The sequence below is a fragment of the Micromesistius poutassou genome (assembly GCF_964030765.1).
Source record: "Micromesistius poutassou genome assembly, contig: SCAFFOLD_5156, whole genome shotgun sequence".
Taxonomy (NCBI): Eukaryota; Metazoa; Chordata; class Actinopteri; order Gadiformes; family Gadidae; genus Micromesistius; species Micromesistius poutassou.
The window spans coordinates 1-17,517 of NW_028177124.1; the positions used below are offsets into that span (position 1 = coordinate 1).

General features: G+C 49.6%; 3 protein-coding genes across 3 annotated transcripts; all 3 read right to left on the reverse strand.

The window, feature by feature from the left end:
- Positions 1–1,561: 1,561 nt before the first annotated feature.
- On the reverse strand, positions 1,562–5,545 carry LOC311376737 (E3 ubiquitin-protein ligase TRIM35-like; the record flags this gene model as incomplete). Its single annotated transcript, XM_084491220.1, has 6 exons — positions 1,562–2,133; positions 2,401–2,522; positions 2,892–2,914; positions 3,322–3,552; positions 4,253–4,348; positions 4,973–5,545. 6 exons carry the CDS (start codon positions 5,543–5,545, stop codon positions 1,562–1,564), a joined length of 1,617 nt encoding a protein of 538 aa, XP_084347346.1.
- Positions 5,546–6,331: 786 nt separating this feature from the next.
- LOC311376738 (PDZ domain-containing protein GIPC1-like) lies at positions 6,332–13,118 on the reverse strand. Its single transcript, XM_084491221.1, has 7 exons — positions 12,914–13,118; positions 11,918–12,461; positions 11,408–11,593; positions 10,550–10,730; positions 9,595–9,707; positions 8,868–8,949; positions 6,332–8,234 (listed from the first exon to the last, which is right to left on the reverse strand). The coding sequence occupies exons 2-7, from the start codon at positions 12,215–12,217 to the stop codon at positions 8,083–8,085; spliced, it is 1,014 nt and encodes a 337-aa protein (XP_084347347.1). The 5' UTR covers positions 12,218–12,461; positions 12,914–13,118; the 3' UTR covers positions 6,332–8,082.
- Positions 13,119–13,364: 246 nt separating this feature from the next.
- On the reverse strand, positions 13,365–17,357 carry LOC311376739 (dnaJ homolog subfamily B member 1-like). The gene is made up of 3 exons (XM_084491222.1): positions 16,815–17,357; positions 15,859–16,472; positions 13,365–15,558 (listed from the first exon to the last, which is right to left on the reverse strand). The coding sequence occupies exons 1-3, from the start codon at positions 17,023–17,025 to the stop codon at positions 15,328–15,330; spliced, it is 1,056 nt and encodes a 351-aa protein (XP_084347348.1). The 5' UTR covers positions 17,026–17,357; the 3' UTR covers positions 13,365–15,327.
- Positions 17,358–17,517: the final 160 nt, after the last annotated feature.

A 17,517-nucleotide genomic window follows, 5' to 3' on the forward strand; every position in this document is an offset into this window, starting at 1 on the left:
ATCAGCTGGCCAGCTTTCTGTAAGCTAAAATAAACCTATACCCTCTTGGCATAATAGTAGTCAACAAGATAGCAAAAATGCGGAACTCCCGCCAGTTCAACTTATACATAAATCAAACAATATAAATGCTACTACTCTGCCGTTGGCTTCCTCACATCCTTTTATTTTATGAATAAACCCACATATATTTTAACTACACTCCCACGTGTGCACGTTGTCGGAAAAGAATGCACTTTAGGGAGGCCGCTCCCACATTTTGGTAAACACGTGGGCGACGGTTATTGCTATCCCTGACAGAATGTCCCCTGGCTGCCCCCACGTCTAATTCCCCCGGCTCAATGTCCTTCCTGTCGCTCCATCCCGTCGTCATGGTGATCGTCTCCAGGAGTTCCAGACACACCTCCGCGCTGCAGCAGCAGCCAGCGGGAGTTAAGTGTCGGGATGTCCCGCGGCAAGGCATCAGCATCTCATCCAGGCTGAGCTAGGCGGTGGCAGACGCTACTAAGTCACTACTACTGTCACTGGCACATCGGTGTCTCTTCCATCCAACTCTCTGGAAATATAAAAATATTTGTATTGCCCTGGCTGTCCTAATTCTCTCTCTCTCTCTCTCTCTCTCTCTCTCTCTCTCTCTCTCTCTCTCTCTCTCTCTCTCTCTCTCTCTACAAAATAGATAGTCTTTTCCTGGTATTGACAAGAAAAGGGAGTGTGACCGGACCACCCTTGCGCTATTGTAATTGATTTATGGCGACGGGGACAGGAAAATGTTCCTTTCTCTAGCTTGCCCGCTAATTGCCATCACCATCAAGCCGTCAATCATCTTCCACTTACGCTTCGGCCCTGGTGTAATTACTGTTCCAAACGTGTCGTGTTACAGACCCATATTACAGACACTTTGTGTCGTCGTGGACAGAAGAGATTTGACTCGCAGGGACATCAATATCCAGATTTTTGTGGCCGCCAGGCAGACATCGAGGCCTCAGAATGTGGGCGGAATGCTCTTGGTGATGGATTCCCTGACTGAGGACAGAATGGAGCCAGTTCAGAAATTATTTTTTGTAATACAAGTCAACCATGCAAGGCTGCAGTTAGTTTCATTCTATTAACCGTATGATTATTTCCTTGATTAATCAGTAAGTCTATAAAATGTCATTCATAATAGCAAATGCCATTACAACTTACGAGAGAGGTGTCTTAAATGTTCTTGATTTATCTGAGAAGCAGCGAAGAAAGACAAATCTATTCCTTTTATAATGATCCACGAACCAATTAAATGAATTGCAACATTAAGCAACAAATCTTTATTGTTTTTTTTACTTGACATATAATATGTAAACGATGATCAAAATCACATTTGATTAATTTTTTAGTTTATCGATTGCAGACCTCATCATGCGTAACGATTCTACTCATGTGTCAACCCACGAATGCCTGTCTCTGTGCAAGCTAAATCCAAAGAGGTATTTTAGCCTACTCCTCATTTAATCGAAATAAACTTCAATCATCGGAGGCGTTCCTCGGAGACGCCGTGTAACGCGTTGACCGCAGTGACGCCCTCTGGTCACCAGGTGGCGCTGTTCCAAACCGCCACCTTGGCGGGGCAGATCCGCAGAGGCCTGGGGTTGCTCCCGTTGATGTTGGCGCCGGGGCAGAAGAAGGGGAACATCTTCTCGGTGAAAAAGTCGTGGAAGGTGTAGAGGGTGGTCATGCGGACGGGGTCCGAAAACACCACCTCCCCGGCCTCGTAGTCCAGCTGCACCCTGACGCGGGTCAGCGCCCCCTCACCGCCGCCGCCCGGGTGCAGCGGCGTGCCGGGCCGCGTCATGGCCGAGTACTCGCCCTCGCAGTGGGAGATCATCCAGAAGCCGCCGTCCGGGCAGCCCGAGATGCGGCCCTTCCTGTTGATGGACTCTTTGACCACGCCCAGCATCCAGTCCACCTTGTCGCCCACCTCCACCTCCCAGGCGTGGCGCCCCGCGGTGAAGCCCTCCGCCCCCAGCACGAACACAAAGTGGCTGAAGCGCTCCGGGTTGTCGGGCAGCTGCTGCACCGAGCCGCGGTTGGCCACGCACGTCAGGTCGCTGGAGAGGGACAGCCAGGAGTAGGCGGTGCTGGGGTCCAGGATGACGGGGGCTGACGGACGTGGTGGGAGAGGGCGGAGGAGGAAGGGGTGGTGGAGGAGGGGGAGGAGTGGGACAGATGGAGAGGGGGAAGACAAAGAAAATCGCTAAGGATTTTTAAAGGTGCCGTGACGTGCCACCAGGTGTGATGTCTGTGATGTCAGAAGAGGCCGATTTCCAAAACGGCGTATCACACTCACACCTGGTGGTACAATAGAAGGTGTTTTCGCGTGAATGAAACAAAAGCAAGCACTCGATGAATACAAGTAGGGATGCTCACTGTACTGGACCACCTCCATCATCTTCTCCCACACCTGGTACTTGAGGCTGCTAATGTGCTCGGGCACGTTGATGAGAGCGCCCGAGGGCAACACGTCCGGCTCCTTGACCCTGATCTGAGCTCTGTCGGGACGACGTATCACACAGGCTCACAGATTAATCAGCCTTCGCTAGTTTCATTCACACACACACACACACACACACACACACACACACACACACACACACACACACACACACACACACACACACACACACACACACACACACACACACACACACACACACGACATATGGCAGATAAATGAAGTGAAAGTGAATAAATAGTCTGTAGTAGGCCTACCTCCACGGTGGAGGAGCAATAAATAATACTTTAAAAAAAAGTCCAGGTGTTAAAAAAGAGAGGAGACGCTTCAAAAAGGGGTTCAACCAATCAAAAGTCGTATGCAACATCAGAACGAACTTAAGGTAACAACAAACAAAAACACGTACCTCTTTTTGGTATTGTTGTAATTCTGCCAAAACAAAGGAGAGCGAGTCACTCAAACCATGTTATTATTTTGTTTATTTATTTATTTAAGGTTTATTTGAATAGGGACAGATACTAAATCATAGATAAGCTTGTTCACGACACTTGTCCCTATAGTGCTTTTGGTAAGTAGGAAAACGAAAATGGAAGTGAGATAAAAACTGAAGAGAAAATAAGACAGAGAGAGAGAGAGAGCACAGTCTAAAAACTAAACATGAGAGCAAGATTGTTGCTGAATGAGCCACAATTTAGTATGTTTCTTTTGAATGTGAAAGACGTGGGGATCCGTTCCCAGCGGTCTGGCAGCAGTGAGTTGTGATGTTGGTGTTGTAATGTAACCGCCACGGCGCCAAGCGCACACACGAGAGCGAGAGGCGGGGCTTGAGGCGCTACCTGAAGGAAAAGGGCGTCGCCGGCCGCCACCTCGGTCTCCACGGCGATGACGGCGTGGGACAGGGCCAGGATGTCCTTGGTCAGGTTGTCCGTCCGCTTCTTGGCCAGCAGCGTCTTGTCCTCGCGCTCCTGGTGCAGCAGCAGCAGCCGCGCGTCCTCCTCGCGCTGGAGGAACGCCCGCAGCTGCTCGAATTCCTGCCTGATCTGCTGCTCCGTAGCCTGGCTCTGGTTCTGTACGCACGCACGGACCCGCACGACGTTTGTACACACACACGCACGTTTGTACACACACACACACACACACACACACACACACACACACACACACACACACACACACACACACACACACACACACACACACACACACACACACACACACACACACACACACACACACACACACATATTCCCCACACATATGGAGCTTGTCTCACGTATAGGTGACAGATAGATTTCCTGTAGAATCCCACACTATAGACTACATGCTAGGCTGATGGTTAATGATGTGGTTAAGACCGCAAATAGTCATATTGGAAATGGTTCGTATTAGGGGGCGTATCATAATCACGCTCAATCCGTTTAAAAATATGATGTATTGATTTTGTGTGTGCTAATGCCAGGAGACAAATATTGATTTAACTTCTGCCCGGACCAAATCGACCCTATCAGACACTTATTTTTACATAACATGTATTAGGAATCTGTGTTCATAAGGCCGACTAACACCATAGCTTGTCGAGTGCCTTAAAACTAGTTTTGGGTTACCTATTTATACAAAAATACAACAGGGCAAAGTCCACATATACTAAACAAGTCTGTCATTGTCATAGGTGGAATTGTTCACATTACAGAGACGTGTTGCTGGTGTTGACACAACACCTGTATTGGTGGAGAAGCTAAGGTAAGTGTCCCTGCGCTTTGTTGATACCTTGATGTGCACCGTGTGGTCATCACACGCCTGCTTGGCTTCATACAGGTGCCGCAGGCTCTTCTTCAGAGGAACCAGCTCTTTCCTCAGCTCCCCCTGAAGGAGTGAGCAGGAGGAGATCGTGTCACTGCTGGAGTGCAAGAAGGTCATTTCCTATCTGGCCACTAGGAGGTGACATGTCTGCCAGAACGAGCCTTCAGGGGGTATGGAAGCACAGAAGTATGAATCGCTTTGTGCAGAGAAGCTCTTCAGTTTATTCATTTCCAGGGTTCACCTGTTCAATCTCCATCACATGTTTAAAGGTGACACATTATACCACCAAGTGTGAGTGTGATTAGCCGTTACAAGGCCGTTTTGAAAATCAGTCCACCAGCCGACCCAGTGGACTGTAGCACACGTTGCTCATCTATCCCAGCACACATCACAGGTGGACACGCCCACCTGTGATGTCAGAAACGGCACATTTTCAAAACGGCTTGTAACGACTAATCCCACTCACACCTGGTGGTGTAATATGTCACCTTTAATATTCCATCACACCGATTAGAAACCGTTGAGCCTCAGGTCAGCCCCAGCCTACCTTGAGCCTCAGGTCACCCCCAGTCTACCTTGAGCCTCAGCGAGGCCCCAGCCTACCTTGAGCCTCAGCGAGGCCCCAGCCTACCTTGAGCCTCAGCGAGGCCCCAGCCTACCTTGAGCCTCAGCGAGGCCCCAGCCTACCTTGAGGTCCTGGGCCGCCTCCTCCAGAGGACACACGCTGTGGCCCTGGTGCTTCTTGGACGTCTGGCACACGCAGCAGATCACCTCCATGTCGTTCCGACAGTACAGCTTCAGCGTCTCCCCGTGCACGCCGCACGTGGCGTCCGCCATCATCCCGGGAGGTACGGCCCCCAAGGCTCCCGCCCCCCCCCCAGCGACGGCGGCGGCGGCGGCGGCCTGCTGCCCCTGCTGCTCCTGCCGCTGCTCCTTCAGGAAGGAGTCGGCCACGTTCTTGAGCGCCAGGCTGACGGTGGGCTCCGTCAGGGAGCACTTGGTCCGGCACACGGGACACTCGCGCCGGGCCTTCTTCTTGTTGTTCCAGAACTGCTGCAGGCACGCGCGGCAGAAGCTGTGGCTGCACTGCAGCACCACGGGCTCCCGGAAGATCTCGCAGCACACGGGGCAGGACAGCTCGTCCTCCAGCGCCGAGCAGCGGGACGAGAGGGCGCGGGGCCGCAGCACGGCGGCCGCGGCCTTGGGGCTCAGGAAGGAGAGCTTCCCCGGCTGGGAGGAAGCACGCGGACGCAGCGCCATGGGGCCCGGCGGCCGGCTGGTTTCCTGTTCACGGCGGCTCCTGTTTGATGTGGGACCAGGCCCTTTCTTCTCCTCTCGCGGTGGCGGTGTTGGTTCAGGAGGACAGTGCTCAGCGTGTGCTCCGGTCGGCCCGCTGTTAGGAGAGAGGAGGAGAGGCTGGACTGCTTGTTTGTGAGGACGGAGCAGTGTGACCTCGACATGTCCAGCGCAGGAGCTTCAGCATCAACAGAGACCGGAGGAGCAGGTTTATTTTCCCTTTTGGTAAATAGGGGTGATCAGTGAACACCAGGTGCTGCCCCTATGAAGCCAATGCTTTGGGGGTAAATACGGCTTGGTTCCTAAGCCTGGTTGTATGCTGTAGAACCATCATGTTAACCTTAAAAACATGATCATCTATTTATCGAGTGAAATAATCATTAGTGGCAGCCCTACCTGTGTGTGTACGTGTGTGATCTCCCTCAGTTTAAATGAAAGGCCTTAGAGTTGGCTCTGTGAGGTCGGCCAAACATATCAAGTTCAGGGTGATATATTGTATTACATTAACCCTGCCCCTCACGTGGAGTGGGTGAGATCACTGCCTTGTTAAATCTCATGTATATTTCAAAGGGACAAATGAGAATAATCCATCCTCACACACAGGCAATCCAAGGGTCGCGCTCTTTCTCTCAAAGACACACACACACACACAATTAAACAATGTCAAAGAAAAAAGGTAGGACTCACTGTCATTGTTATTGCATTGTAATTTGAAATTGACAACAGTGTATTAGAAAGCCATTCAAATAATGTTCCCTTAGTGTTAGTGCCCTAGCATCAGTTGTTACACAAAACCACTGGATATATAATTCATCAGCTTCAGAGAATGTCAAAAACAATCCAACGACTGAAAAAAAAAAGAGAGAAAAAGCCTTACATCTGTATAACGGCTATACGTGGATACTTAAGACAGTAACACCATAAAATGAATTCATATTTCCTTGGACCACGTCAAGTACAACATGTAACCTTCATTGAAACGACAGGTAGTGTCATAGCAGGACAGTTGTGGGCACGCCGTGGTCCTCGCCACGTGGGAGTCACCGCAACGTTCCCTGTAGTGCATCTCAACCCTGGAATGAACGTGACGGGCCACGGCCGTGTTTGAGCTAGGATGACACGCCCACCAAACGACTCATTTGGTTTCCATCTAGGACAGTTCAGTTGTTTGTCGGCTGGATGGTTTAATCCATCTTCACACGCATGCACATTTGGGGCAAGTGTACAAATTAACATATAACCAGTCCTTCGTCTCTTACTCGTACAGATGACGTGCGTCCATCGCATGTCCCAGTTAATACTGTCTTCTGTAACGCCCTTAAAGTGAATCGAGACATTTTCCAAACACAAGATAAAATCTAAATTTTCCTTCACACAAGGGGTAAAAACTTTGCAAAAAAAACAAAACCCAGCACATACAAAATAAAAATTAAAAGGTTGCACCATTTCACCGTTCAAGGGCTCCATTCCATTTTTGCTCCCAACAATACAGTAGCAAAGGTAAAGAAAACAAAGTGAACCAACACAGATTTCTCTCCACAATGGCTTGATTACTTTTGGTATCAACTGAAGACTGGAACGCATTCCTGTTATCACGGTTGAGCTTTGCGGTGGTGAACCACTCCACGTGACTAGCACTACTCCCAGCGGTCACCGTGGTATTTCTAGATCACAACAAAACACAACCAGAAAGAAAAACAAACGTCTCTCTTTGTGAAGGTAAAAATGGAACAGCACACACGGCATGCTTTACAGAGCGGAGGCCGTCCAGAGTGGACGGGGCCACAGGAAGCAGACGTGTTTCCCCGGAGTGCTGACTGAGGTCCAGTGCTGTGCAATAACTCGCGACGCCGGCGGTGGACCCGCCCGGCGAGCTGAGGTACAAGCGGAGGTTTCTCATTTTGTGTCATACAGTGGCCGTGCAACGCGGAGCGATGTGGAGGAAAAACCAAAAAACAGACGTCCCTTTCAGCCCTGCAGTCCCTTCAGTTCCCGCCACTCTTAAAAGCGCTCGTGGCGGCTTGCCTCCTTCACCGCCAGGCCCGGACAAACCTGGAGACCACGCCCATAACAGGATGTCCCCTCTTGGGAACGCCACGGTTGTGATTCGCTGAGTTCAGCAACACAGCGAGGCGACACAGAGTCCACGACCGACGGGCTCACAGTCTGCAGCTCCCATGTGCTAAACAGGAAGGAGTCTCTACGTCCATAGTAGCAGTACAAGGGCGGGGGTGGCCGGCGGGAAGGGGGGGCGGGGGGGGTGGCGGGCGGGCGGGGGTGGTGGGCTGGCGGGCGGGGGTGTGGGGGGTTAACAGCTAATTCCTCACAGGGGGTGTAACAAATCCTAATAGTGCTATTCATGTTGAGGCTGTCTCTCTCTCTCTCTCTCTCTCACACACACACACACAAACACGCATGCATGCACACACACACACACACACACACACACACACACACAGACACACAGACACACAGACACACAGGTCCTCCGGGCGCCATGGCTACAGCCGGCCGACCTTAGCGTCGCCGATCGCCCCCCAGACGTCGAACACAAACTCGTCGGGAAAGGCAAAGTCTCCCAGGGTCTCATCCAGAGCCTCCGCAAACTCGTCTGGATTCTTCTTGTCTTTCCCCAGCTCCACCATGGTGGCAGCTGAGAGAGAGAGAGAGAGAGAGAGAGAGAGAGAGAGAGAGAGAGAGAGAGAGAGAGAGAGAGAGAGAGAGAGAGAGAGAGAGAGAGAGAGAGAGAGAGAGAGAGAGAGAGAGAGAGAGACATATATAAAGAGAAAGAGACAGCGAGACAGACAGAGAGAGACAGAGAGAGAGACAGTGAGACAGAGAGAGAGACAGTGAGACAGAGAGAGAGAGAGAGAGCCATATATAAAGAGAGACAGAGACATAGCGAGAGAGACAGCGAGACAGAGAGACAGAGAGAGAGAGACAGAGAGAGAGAGAGCCAGACAGAGAGAGAAACATAGAGAGAGAGACAGCGAGACAGAGACAGAGACAGACAGACAGACAGACAGACAGACAGACAGACAGAGACAGAGAGACAGAGAGACAGCGGGAGAGAGACAGAGACAGAGAGAGCAAGACAAAGAGGTCAGAGGATCAGAGACAGAGGGAGAGAGACAGCGGGAGAGAGACAGAGACAGAGACAGAGAGAGCAAGACAAAGAGGTCAGAGGATCAGAGACCATCGTGTCATACAGAACAGCATGGGGCGCATACAGAAGTCCAGACAACGCCGCAGGCGCTACACAGCAGCTCGGCACACGCACACTCACCCAGCTCACTGTCTCTGATGCCCATGTAGCTCTCCAACAAGTCGTCCACCTTCTCGATGGCCTTCTCCTCAAAAGCAGAGGGCTGGGGGGGGATAACAACAATGCAATCATTCTTCAGCTGCTGCCGTGGCGATGGGGTCACAATTCTAAAACCGGCCCCTATGTACGCTTTCCCAATTAGCCTCCTCTAGTGACCTCAGCTGAAATAACTTCTGAATGTCGAGAAGACAAGTTCTTTTCTACGCAAGCCAATAACAACTGAAGACTGAAGCCATGTCTTCCAGCCAGGTAACACTGGAATGTTTTCCACCTGACCTTATCAAAACCAAAACATACGGTTGTCTTTTCATTCCAATATTGTTACGAAAAGTCTGGGAAACGCATCACATCCTATGAGAGAAGCCAGCATCAGGATGTGGAACCGAATAAAACATTATATAGAGAAGAATTCCCCAGGCGGAAGATTGCCTCACGGAACGAAAGCGTTTCATCCTTGAGAAAACGTCTGCCTGTTTTTCTGAATGGAGTAAGAAGCTGCGGTGTGAGAGCTAGCATTGTGCAGGTCCTTAAAGGTGACATATTACACCACCGGGTGTGAGTGTGATTATGCTTGTAACGGCTAATCACACTCACACCTGGTGGTGTAATATGGGACCTTTAAAGGAATAACACAACCTTTTACAGTGAGCAGGGCCCCGACGCCGGGCCCCGACGCCGCTCCACTCACCAGCTCCTCCACCGTGGCCGGGCCCTTGGCCCGCAGGCGTAGCGTCCCCCGGCCCGTGCCCAGCTGGACCCCCGAGCCGGCCCGGGCCCCCCCGGATCTCTGGCTGATCATGTCTGCGCGCACGCACGCACACACACACACACACACACACACACACACACACACACACACACACACACACACACACACACACACACACACACACACACACACACACACACACACACACACACACACACACACACACACACACACACGTTAGGTGTCAGTGGATTGCCATGCATATGTACAACACATAGACTAGACTAGACCCACAAACACACACAGTGCCAACTACAATCAGTCCCCTAGAGAGAGACACACACACACACACTATTGTATTGTAATTTGAAATTGACAACAGTGTATTAGAAAGCCATTCCCCTTATTGTTACGGCCCAGCAGACCATGCAGAGGGGAGGGAGGGAGGGACTACTTGGCAAGGACTTCATAGGGAGTTATGATTTGTGGTTTTTTGTTTGAGTCATCCTTGTCCAACTACAAGGAGGCCACTTGATGCGTGCCTTGACAACTTTTCTTTTGTTGCGCTCGCTGCATGAAACTGGTCTGACTTCCATTATCCCTCTTTAATGTTTCCTCACACTAGTGACCACAATAGATTTCATCAGTACAATACCGTTCACTGTGAATTCAAGAGCTAACCCAGAACAAGCTATTCAACACATAAAAACCTAGTGCTCAAATTCCTCATTGTGTTGACAGCCAGTATTTCTGCAGAAAAGCTGGAAGTGTTTTTTTTCAAAAACGATTCCCTTTTTTTTATTCTCTTTTTGTTTCTGTGGGCTGGCCACTTCCTTATAATGGCCCCGTTACTTCCCGGGCATTTCCCGGTCATCCTGCATACGTGGGCGGCGGTTGGTGGTGGTGGTGGTGACGGCTCCATGGATCCACCTACCGAAGGCTTTGAGGGGCTCCGTCAGCTTAATGGTGAACTCCTTGCCCCTGGGCAGCTCCTTCAGCATCTTGGCCACCTCGTAGTGACGGCAGCCGATCAGACCATGGCCGTTGATGGACTCGATCATGTCACCCACGTTGATGACCTGGATCTGGTGGATGATGCTGCCTTCTCGGATCCTCTGGGGGAAAAAAAAAAGAAGGTGGCAGGCCAGACGTTTATTTCACCAGTTACACCACTGTGCTACGGTTTTATCAGACATGTAATTCAAAAGTAAACTTTCATATTCATATACATGTAATCAAGGAGCAGGTAATGGGGGGTTTGTAGCCTGGCTATTGCCAGACCAGGCTCAAATTGTAGAATGCATGTTGGTCTGGGGAGGCTGCCGTCATTTTCTCTGTCATTGACTCTGTACGCAATTGGCTGCTTGCCGTCACTGCCCTGTCGTCATTGTGTTAAACCAGCCAATAGCGCGGCAGGGGGGAGAAGCCAGCTTGGTGATTGGCTCCCGCAAAAGCGTATCAGAAGCAGAAAGAAACCTATTGCTCCTCTCCAGACCCTGCTGCAGGGCGAATTCAAATCACCAGCAGAACGGGCTGGGGGGGGGGGGTACCCAGTCTAGGGGCGTAAGCCTCTTGCTCAGGAATGCCTCGAGGTACAGCGTCAGATATCGATATCTCGGAACCTTTCAGCTGGGAGTCGGCCAACCTAACCACTTGACAGGCCACCCTGTCCCTACCAGACACACCCACTGCTTACCCTCTTTGATTTATCATCAGACACACGCATGTGTCCGGGTTCTCGCTCGGACAGATAGGGCTGTGATTCTGTACGATCCTTTAGGTCAAAGCTCACCTTGATGAAGGCGTAGCCGGCGCCGTTATCAGTGATCGTCAGGCCTAGGGCGTCCTCTCCTTTGTACACCTCGATTTCCTTCCTCTGTCCTTTAATGTGGGCAAATATGAAGTCTTCAAGCCCAATCTGGCCTCCCAGCAGTTTCTCCATGTCCACTTTATGAGTGTTCAGTGTGCAGAACATGACCTAAAGTGACAGAAACACACACACACACACACACACACACACACACACACACACACACACACACACACACACACACACACACACACACACACAATTAGTGTTTACTAATGGTACCATTACACCAAATTAATGTCATCCAAACTATGTGTTTTCTTTGAAAACGTTACGACAGCTACGATGATTTCAGAGTTATGGTTCTATTAAGCCGATGCTGCTATTTAGTACGACTGAATGCTGACCTAATCAAAGCAGGTGGATGGATGAATGATGCTATGAATGAACGAACGAACAAACGTATGAAGAGGATTCTCTGGTCCTGCTCACCTCAGCAGGGGGGATGCCAAAGGCCTCTCCGATCTTGGCGTAGAGCTCCCGCACGTTGCTGAAGCCCTCGATGCGGCCGGTGGGGCTGCCGTGAGCCAGCTGCGTGTGGAAGATGAGCCGGGGCCGCAGGCTGCTGGGCGGAGGCGGCAGCCCCTCGGACGCGGCGCCCTCTCCCAGTCCTACAACGCCGCCGTCCAGGCCGTCCATGCCCGACACGTTGAGACCCCCGCGGATAGGCTCAGCCTCTTCATTCTCCACCAGAGGGGACGCCTTCTTTCTTCTGCCCAGGCCCAGAGGCATAGTAGTCCTACGGGTAGACTTCAGGGGAGGCGACGTCCACTAGATGTAAACAGGAGGTTCCCAGCACTCATAAGCGTTGTCAGCAGTTGACAAGACACTTAACGCTGTCAAACCTGCTCAGTAACGTTCCCACCAGTGTAATACCAGTGTACTCCAGGGATTACAGGGCGCAGTATAACGGGATTATGCATCCACTTGCATAGCTTGACCTGTGAAGCTCAGCGGCTCCAGATGGGACTCAGCTCTGAGGGACGAGGGGAGACAATGTGTTAGTAGTTAGCTTATTACTGACTGCATCACTCTCTCTCTCTCTCTCGCTCTCTCAACTAGAGACACAGCGGGTATAACGGATATGGCTTTTAGTGTTGTTTCAGACCACATGGCCCAGAACGAACACACTAATGATGAATAAAAACAATGCTTGTGCGTTTAGTTCCGCCACCGCATCCTCCTACCCCCGGAGCTAACGTTAGCCGCCGCTAACAGCGAGCCACATTCTCTCACACACCATCAACAACTAGTGTCAACTTCGTTTACATTTACACTTCTGCTTCATTTCAGAGGCGAACCCTGCCCCAGATTAGAAAAAAACGCATCATCCCAGATTAAAAATAAAACACGTCATCCCAGATTTGCGAAGGTGTTAGTTTCGATTTGAGGAAGAGATAAACACGGTAGGCCGGTGGTTCTTCTTACCGGAGGACCGCCAGAGCGCGGCTGGCTAACCGGTGGATGGTCCCGTTATTCAGCGGGAGGGATCCTCTAGCGTGGGGAGGTCTTTGCACGCTTCTCGCTGTCCAGCTCGTATGGGAATGCGGACATATTCGCCAGGAAGGGAAGCTGTACAGACAGTGGAAGGGCGACAGCGGGTATGCTACCTAATCTTAGCCGTCAGTAAGCAGGGGTGGAGCGGGTGTAGCAGCAGCCCTCACGCTGTTCCTGTTGTGTTGGAGGGGTTCACTGGCGCCCTCTAGCGGAGGCGGTCGGTGTCATTACCTCCTGGTTGGTTCATATTGTAACCATCCTCTTGTTAGGCAATAAAACATAAATAACAACTAAATATATAGGCTACTATAATTATGCTATGCGGTGCCCATCGAAGAAAGAAAACACATTTGGAACAAATAGGGAACAAATAGGGTTTAGTTTAAATATTTATTATTTTACTTGTTTGCCAATGTATCAAACATTTTTGGGAAAAATGTATTGTCCAATCAAATTTAGTTAATTTCGAAACCATTCCATTCCAAAAACCATTGAGTAAAGCAAACACATTCATAACATAATGTAGTCTATGGGATCTCAATGCAGACAAATAACACGCATTTAATCAACTTAAACAATACAGGTAAAACAAAATGTTAACACTATTTTCCAAAAAAGGAAAAGATGAGCAAAGATTTAAACACCCTTTTTTTAAACAAAAAAAGAAATACATTAAAGAGATCACAAATCTCTACATTCATGTTAAACCCCATGTTTGTGTCATTTAGAAAATTCGAACTCCTTCTGGAGTGGAATGATGAGATTAAGCATTGTCTTCATGTCACATTAGACAATCACATTAAAGTAAAATATGCATTGAAAATACTTGAACTCTTCCACCATTTCGTGTGTGATATACAATCACACACAAAAGATATATATCATTTGATGTACCAATGATGGATATTCTATTGGGTGCCTTGTAAAAATATAAAGATTGTCAACAATACAATTGCTGTAACAGTTGTAATGTTGTAGCAGTAAGTGTTTTCTGTAAAACTATATTTACCGATAAGAGATCCAATTAAAAAGGAGAGTTAAATAGCAAAAAACAACAGCAGCCAAATTCCTCCAAGATGTGGGAGAACGTGGAATTGGTAACATTTGAGTGGTTATTCCACTAAAGTAGACTATGATGGGATATTTTAAACGAGGGCCAGTTTTGGATTATTTTGAGGAAAAATTACAACATTACCGAGTAGGGCGCAAACTACCACACAGGACATACTTTGAAATACATCGGAAGACATGAGAAGACAGCCCATCCATTCCAGCCAGCAGACTACACATACTCCCACTTCAGGTTGAGATATTCTCATTCACATCTTAAAAATGCACAGGCAAATGGTTATTTGGCACAAATGTATCCCACAATTATACATAAGCTATGAAGTTGTGTTGTGTGCTCCTATCAATAAAGAACAAACCGTGTGTGGATTAGCCCGTCTTCAAAAACTGGTCGATCTTTAAAACGCAATATTAGCCCATTTAAAATGAAATAATTGTCAACACATTATATGTCAAAATACGCCACTGCATAGTTCTAGAGTTAAACAAAAAGAATGTAATATGTATGTATTAATGTAGCTACATTCAGGTATGTGCACAGCACCTGAGGTATCGTATACAACTTGTTCTACGCACAACCTTAGACTCCAGGAAGCACTTTGAACAACTGCCGGAGACCTGAATCCGATTAATGCTAAACCTAAAAGTTCTAAGTTTGAGGCCCCCAGCCTTCCTATTCCCAGCCTACGTTACCCTCAGAGTAGTACTGAGCTCTGAGCTCCCTGACGTTTACGTAACAAGTGCTAAGTTGTGTGAGTTGGCATATTGTGTACTGCCATAGAAATCTATAATTGTGATAAAGTTGAGGGGGGCTTTAACATGTATTTTTGTGTATGCTAAGCATTTCGATGCCAGCCCTGACATTATAATAAATAACCAGACCAATCCCTACACAAGCCAAACCATCACATTTAAAATGCAAGAAACAGCTCCAAATGCATTTATAATACCCATTTCAACAGACTTAACTCATCCTGACTTTGGTTAGAGGCCCATTTCTGAATATTTAAAGTGATAGATGATGCATGTTTGCTCTTGAGTTCCACAGTCTTATCAGAGTTTGAGAAGTAGAAATATAAATGTAATCTTTAAAAAAAGATAAAACAACAAGTTAAGGGATTATACAACTAAACGGACGCTCAAACAAATGGTCATCTGTCTAAGGCTTGCTGTGACCAAGTCCATGTTGCTTTACAAGAGAGTGCAGGTGTAGGCGTGGACGTGGTGACGTCGGTATTCCTTTAGATCATTTGCTAAACCTAAAAGGGGAACAGCATTCACGGTGGTAGGATCTGACTCAACGCTTCACGGGTAGTGGTGCCTAAATTGTCCGGAAACTTGACGGTAAACTCTAAAATCATGTCTCCCCTCTTGTCGGGGGACTTGGAGAGCGGCAGCCCTTCCCCAGTTATGCGCTTCTTCATGGCAGGTTTGATTACGTCTCTGGAGGTCACAGTGATGGTCCTGCCATCCAATGTGGGGGCGTTCACCGTGCAGCCGCACAGTGCCTGTCGCAAGAAGCAAGAGAGAGCGGACCGTTAGCCATCGATTGCATCGGGAGTCATTCCCAGTCACACTATGTAAAATAACAGTATCACAACCAGGCCAATACAAACGTGTCAGTTCCCACGTCCAACTGCGTACATATAAACAGAACTAGTGATCGGCTGATATTATCGGCCAATATTTGCAGAATTATTTTTGGCAGAATTGATGGTATCACCATCAACCCTAAACAATCCATCCCTAAACAGAACCTTTAAATCAGTTTGATAAAGCGACCAGTTTATTTTAATTTTTTTACGTACGTCTTTGAGAGAGATCTTGGCGGGGTAGACGATGTCGGAGCCCTCTCGCCGGAACACGGGGTGCGGCTTATCCTTCACCACGAACACCACGTCGGCCGGGATGTTCCGCGGGCCCTCGTCGCCCTCGCGGGGGAAGGTGATCTTGGTGCCCTCCTTCCAGCCGCGCTTGATGTCTACGGTCAGGATCTTGTCCTCGCTGCGCACCGTGAAGCCGTCCGGGTTCAGGCGCTTGCGGGAGATCTTCATCTTCTTGGTGCAGCCGGAGAACACCTCCTCCAGGCTCACCCGGAGCTCGTGCACCACCGGCGGGTCCTTCTTCCTCTCTGCCCGGCCCCGCCGCGGCCCCCCGGGGTGGTGGGACTTAAAGGACCTGGGGAAGCCCCCCATCCCCCCCATTCCCTGCATGCCTCCCATGCCCCCCATGCCCCCCATGCCGAACGCGGCGAAGGGGTCGTCGGTGTCCATGTTGTCGTCCCCCTCGTTGCGCGGGAAGAACTGGTCGAAGGGGCTGCGGCCGCCGAAGAACTCGGTGAACATGGCGTGGGGGTCCCCGTGGAAGGTGTAGTTGTAGGACTGGCCGTTGGGTGCGCCGCTGCCAGTAGGGCCCTTCAGTCCTACGGGAAGGGGGGGGGGGGGGGGGGGTGGGAGAGAAGGGACACGTTGTTGACCCAATGACCCCCATGACATCATCACATAGACCCGTACCGAATGGGGAAGGCAGTTAGGAAATAGGGAGGTATTATGATTCCACAGTGGTCTCTCTCCACCTGCCCCAATCAGTACGATACTTTAATGACATATTAGCACAGGACAGATTTATTTCTCCATGATGTTAACAGGTCTTATCGCAGGTGTGACCATCATACATACCGACATAGATCAAAAGGTAAACATGTCTTCTAAACATGTTAATGACGTGCACGACATGCCGTTTCGGGAACGTAGTTTAGACATACCTTCTTCCCCATATCGGTCATACACCTCCTTCTTCTTGGCGTCGCTGAGCACATCGTAGGCCTCGGCGATCTCTTTGAACTTGTCCTCGGATCCGGGAGACTTGTTCTTGTCCGGATGGTAACGCAGGGCCTGTTTCCTGTACGCCTTTTTAACCTCGTCCTCAGACGCGTCTTTCGCTATCCCTAACACTTTATAATAATCTTTACCCATTACAATAGCCGGCGGTCAGTTCCTCAAAGGGCTGAGCTCATTATTGGCCAGGTGAACACAGGTAACACTGGTCTAAAGGCACACTGGAGAGCAGAGAGCAGTGCTGTGGAGAGGGGTGCTGGATGCACCAGCTGAGCCGCTGTCTGCTCCAGGCTGCCTCACTGGGAAGGTTAAAGCTCCGTTAAAGCTCCGTTTAGTCGCTCAGCAACGCGCACATCAGCTGGAACGGAAGTCGTATGCTAAAGGTTCAACGCGGCGTGCACAACACCGAATGACGAGCGCGGGTATTAGGGCTACAGTATATGATTCATATTACCACCAAGCTGTCAACGTGCGAGGAAACTTCTGGAATGGGTTGTTGCCGCTGATGTCGTAATGTTGTGAATACGCATTTCCGCTTTAAGACCCGCCTCCTTTCTTCCTGCTCGTCACTAGCGCGCGACGCAGCACGACACGGCCCCACATTATACCGCTCTGTGTTGTAGATCATTC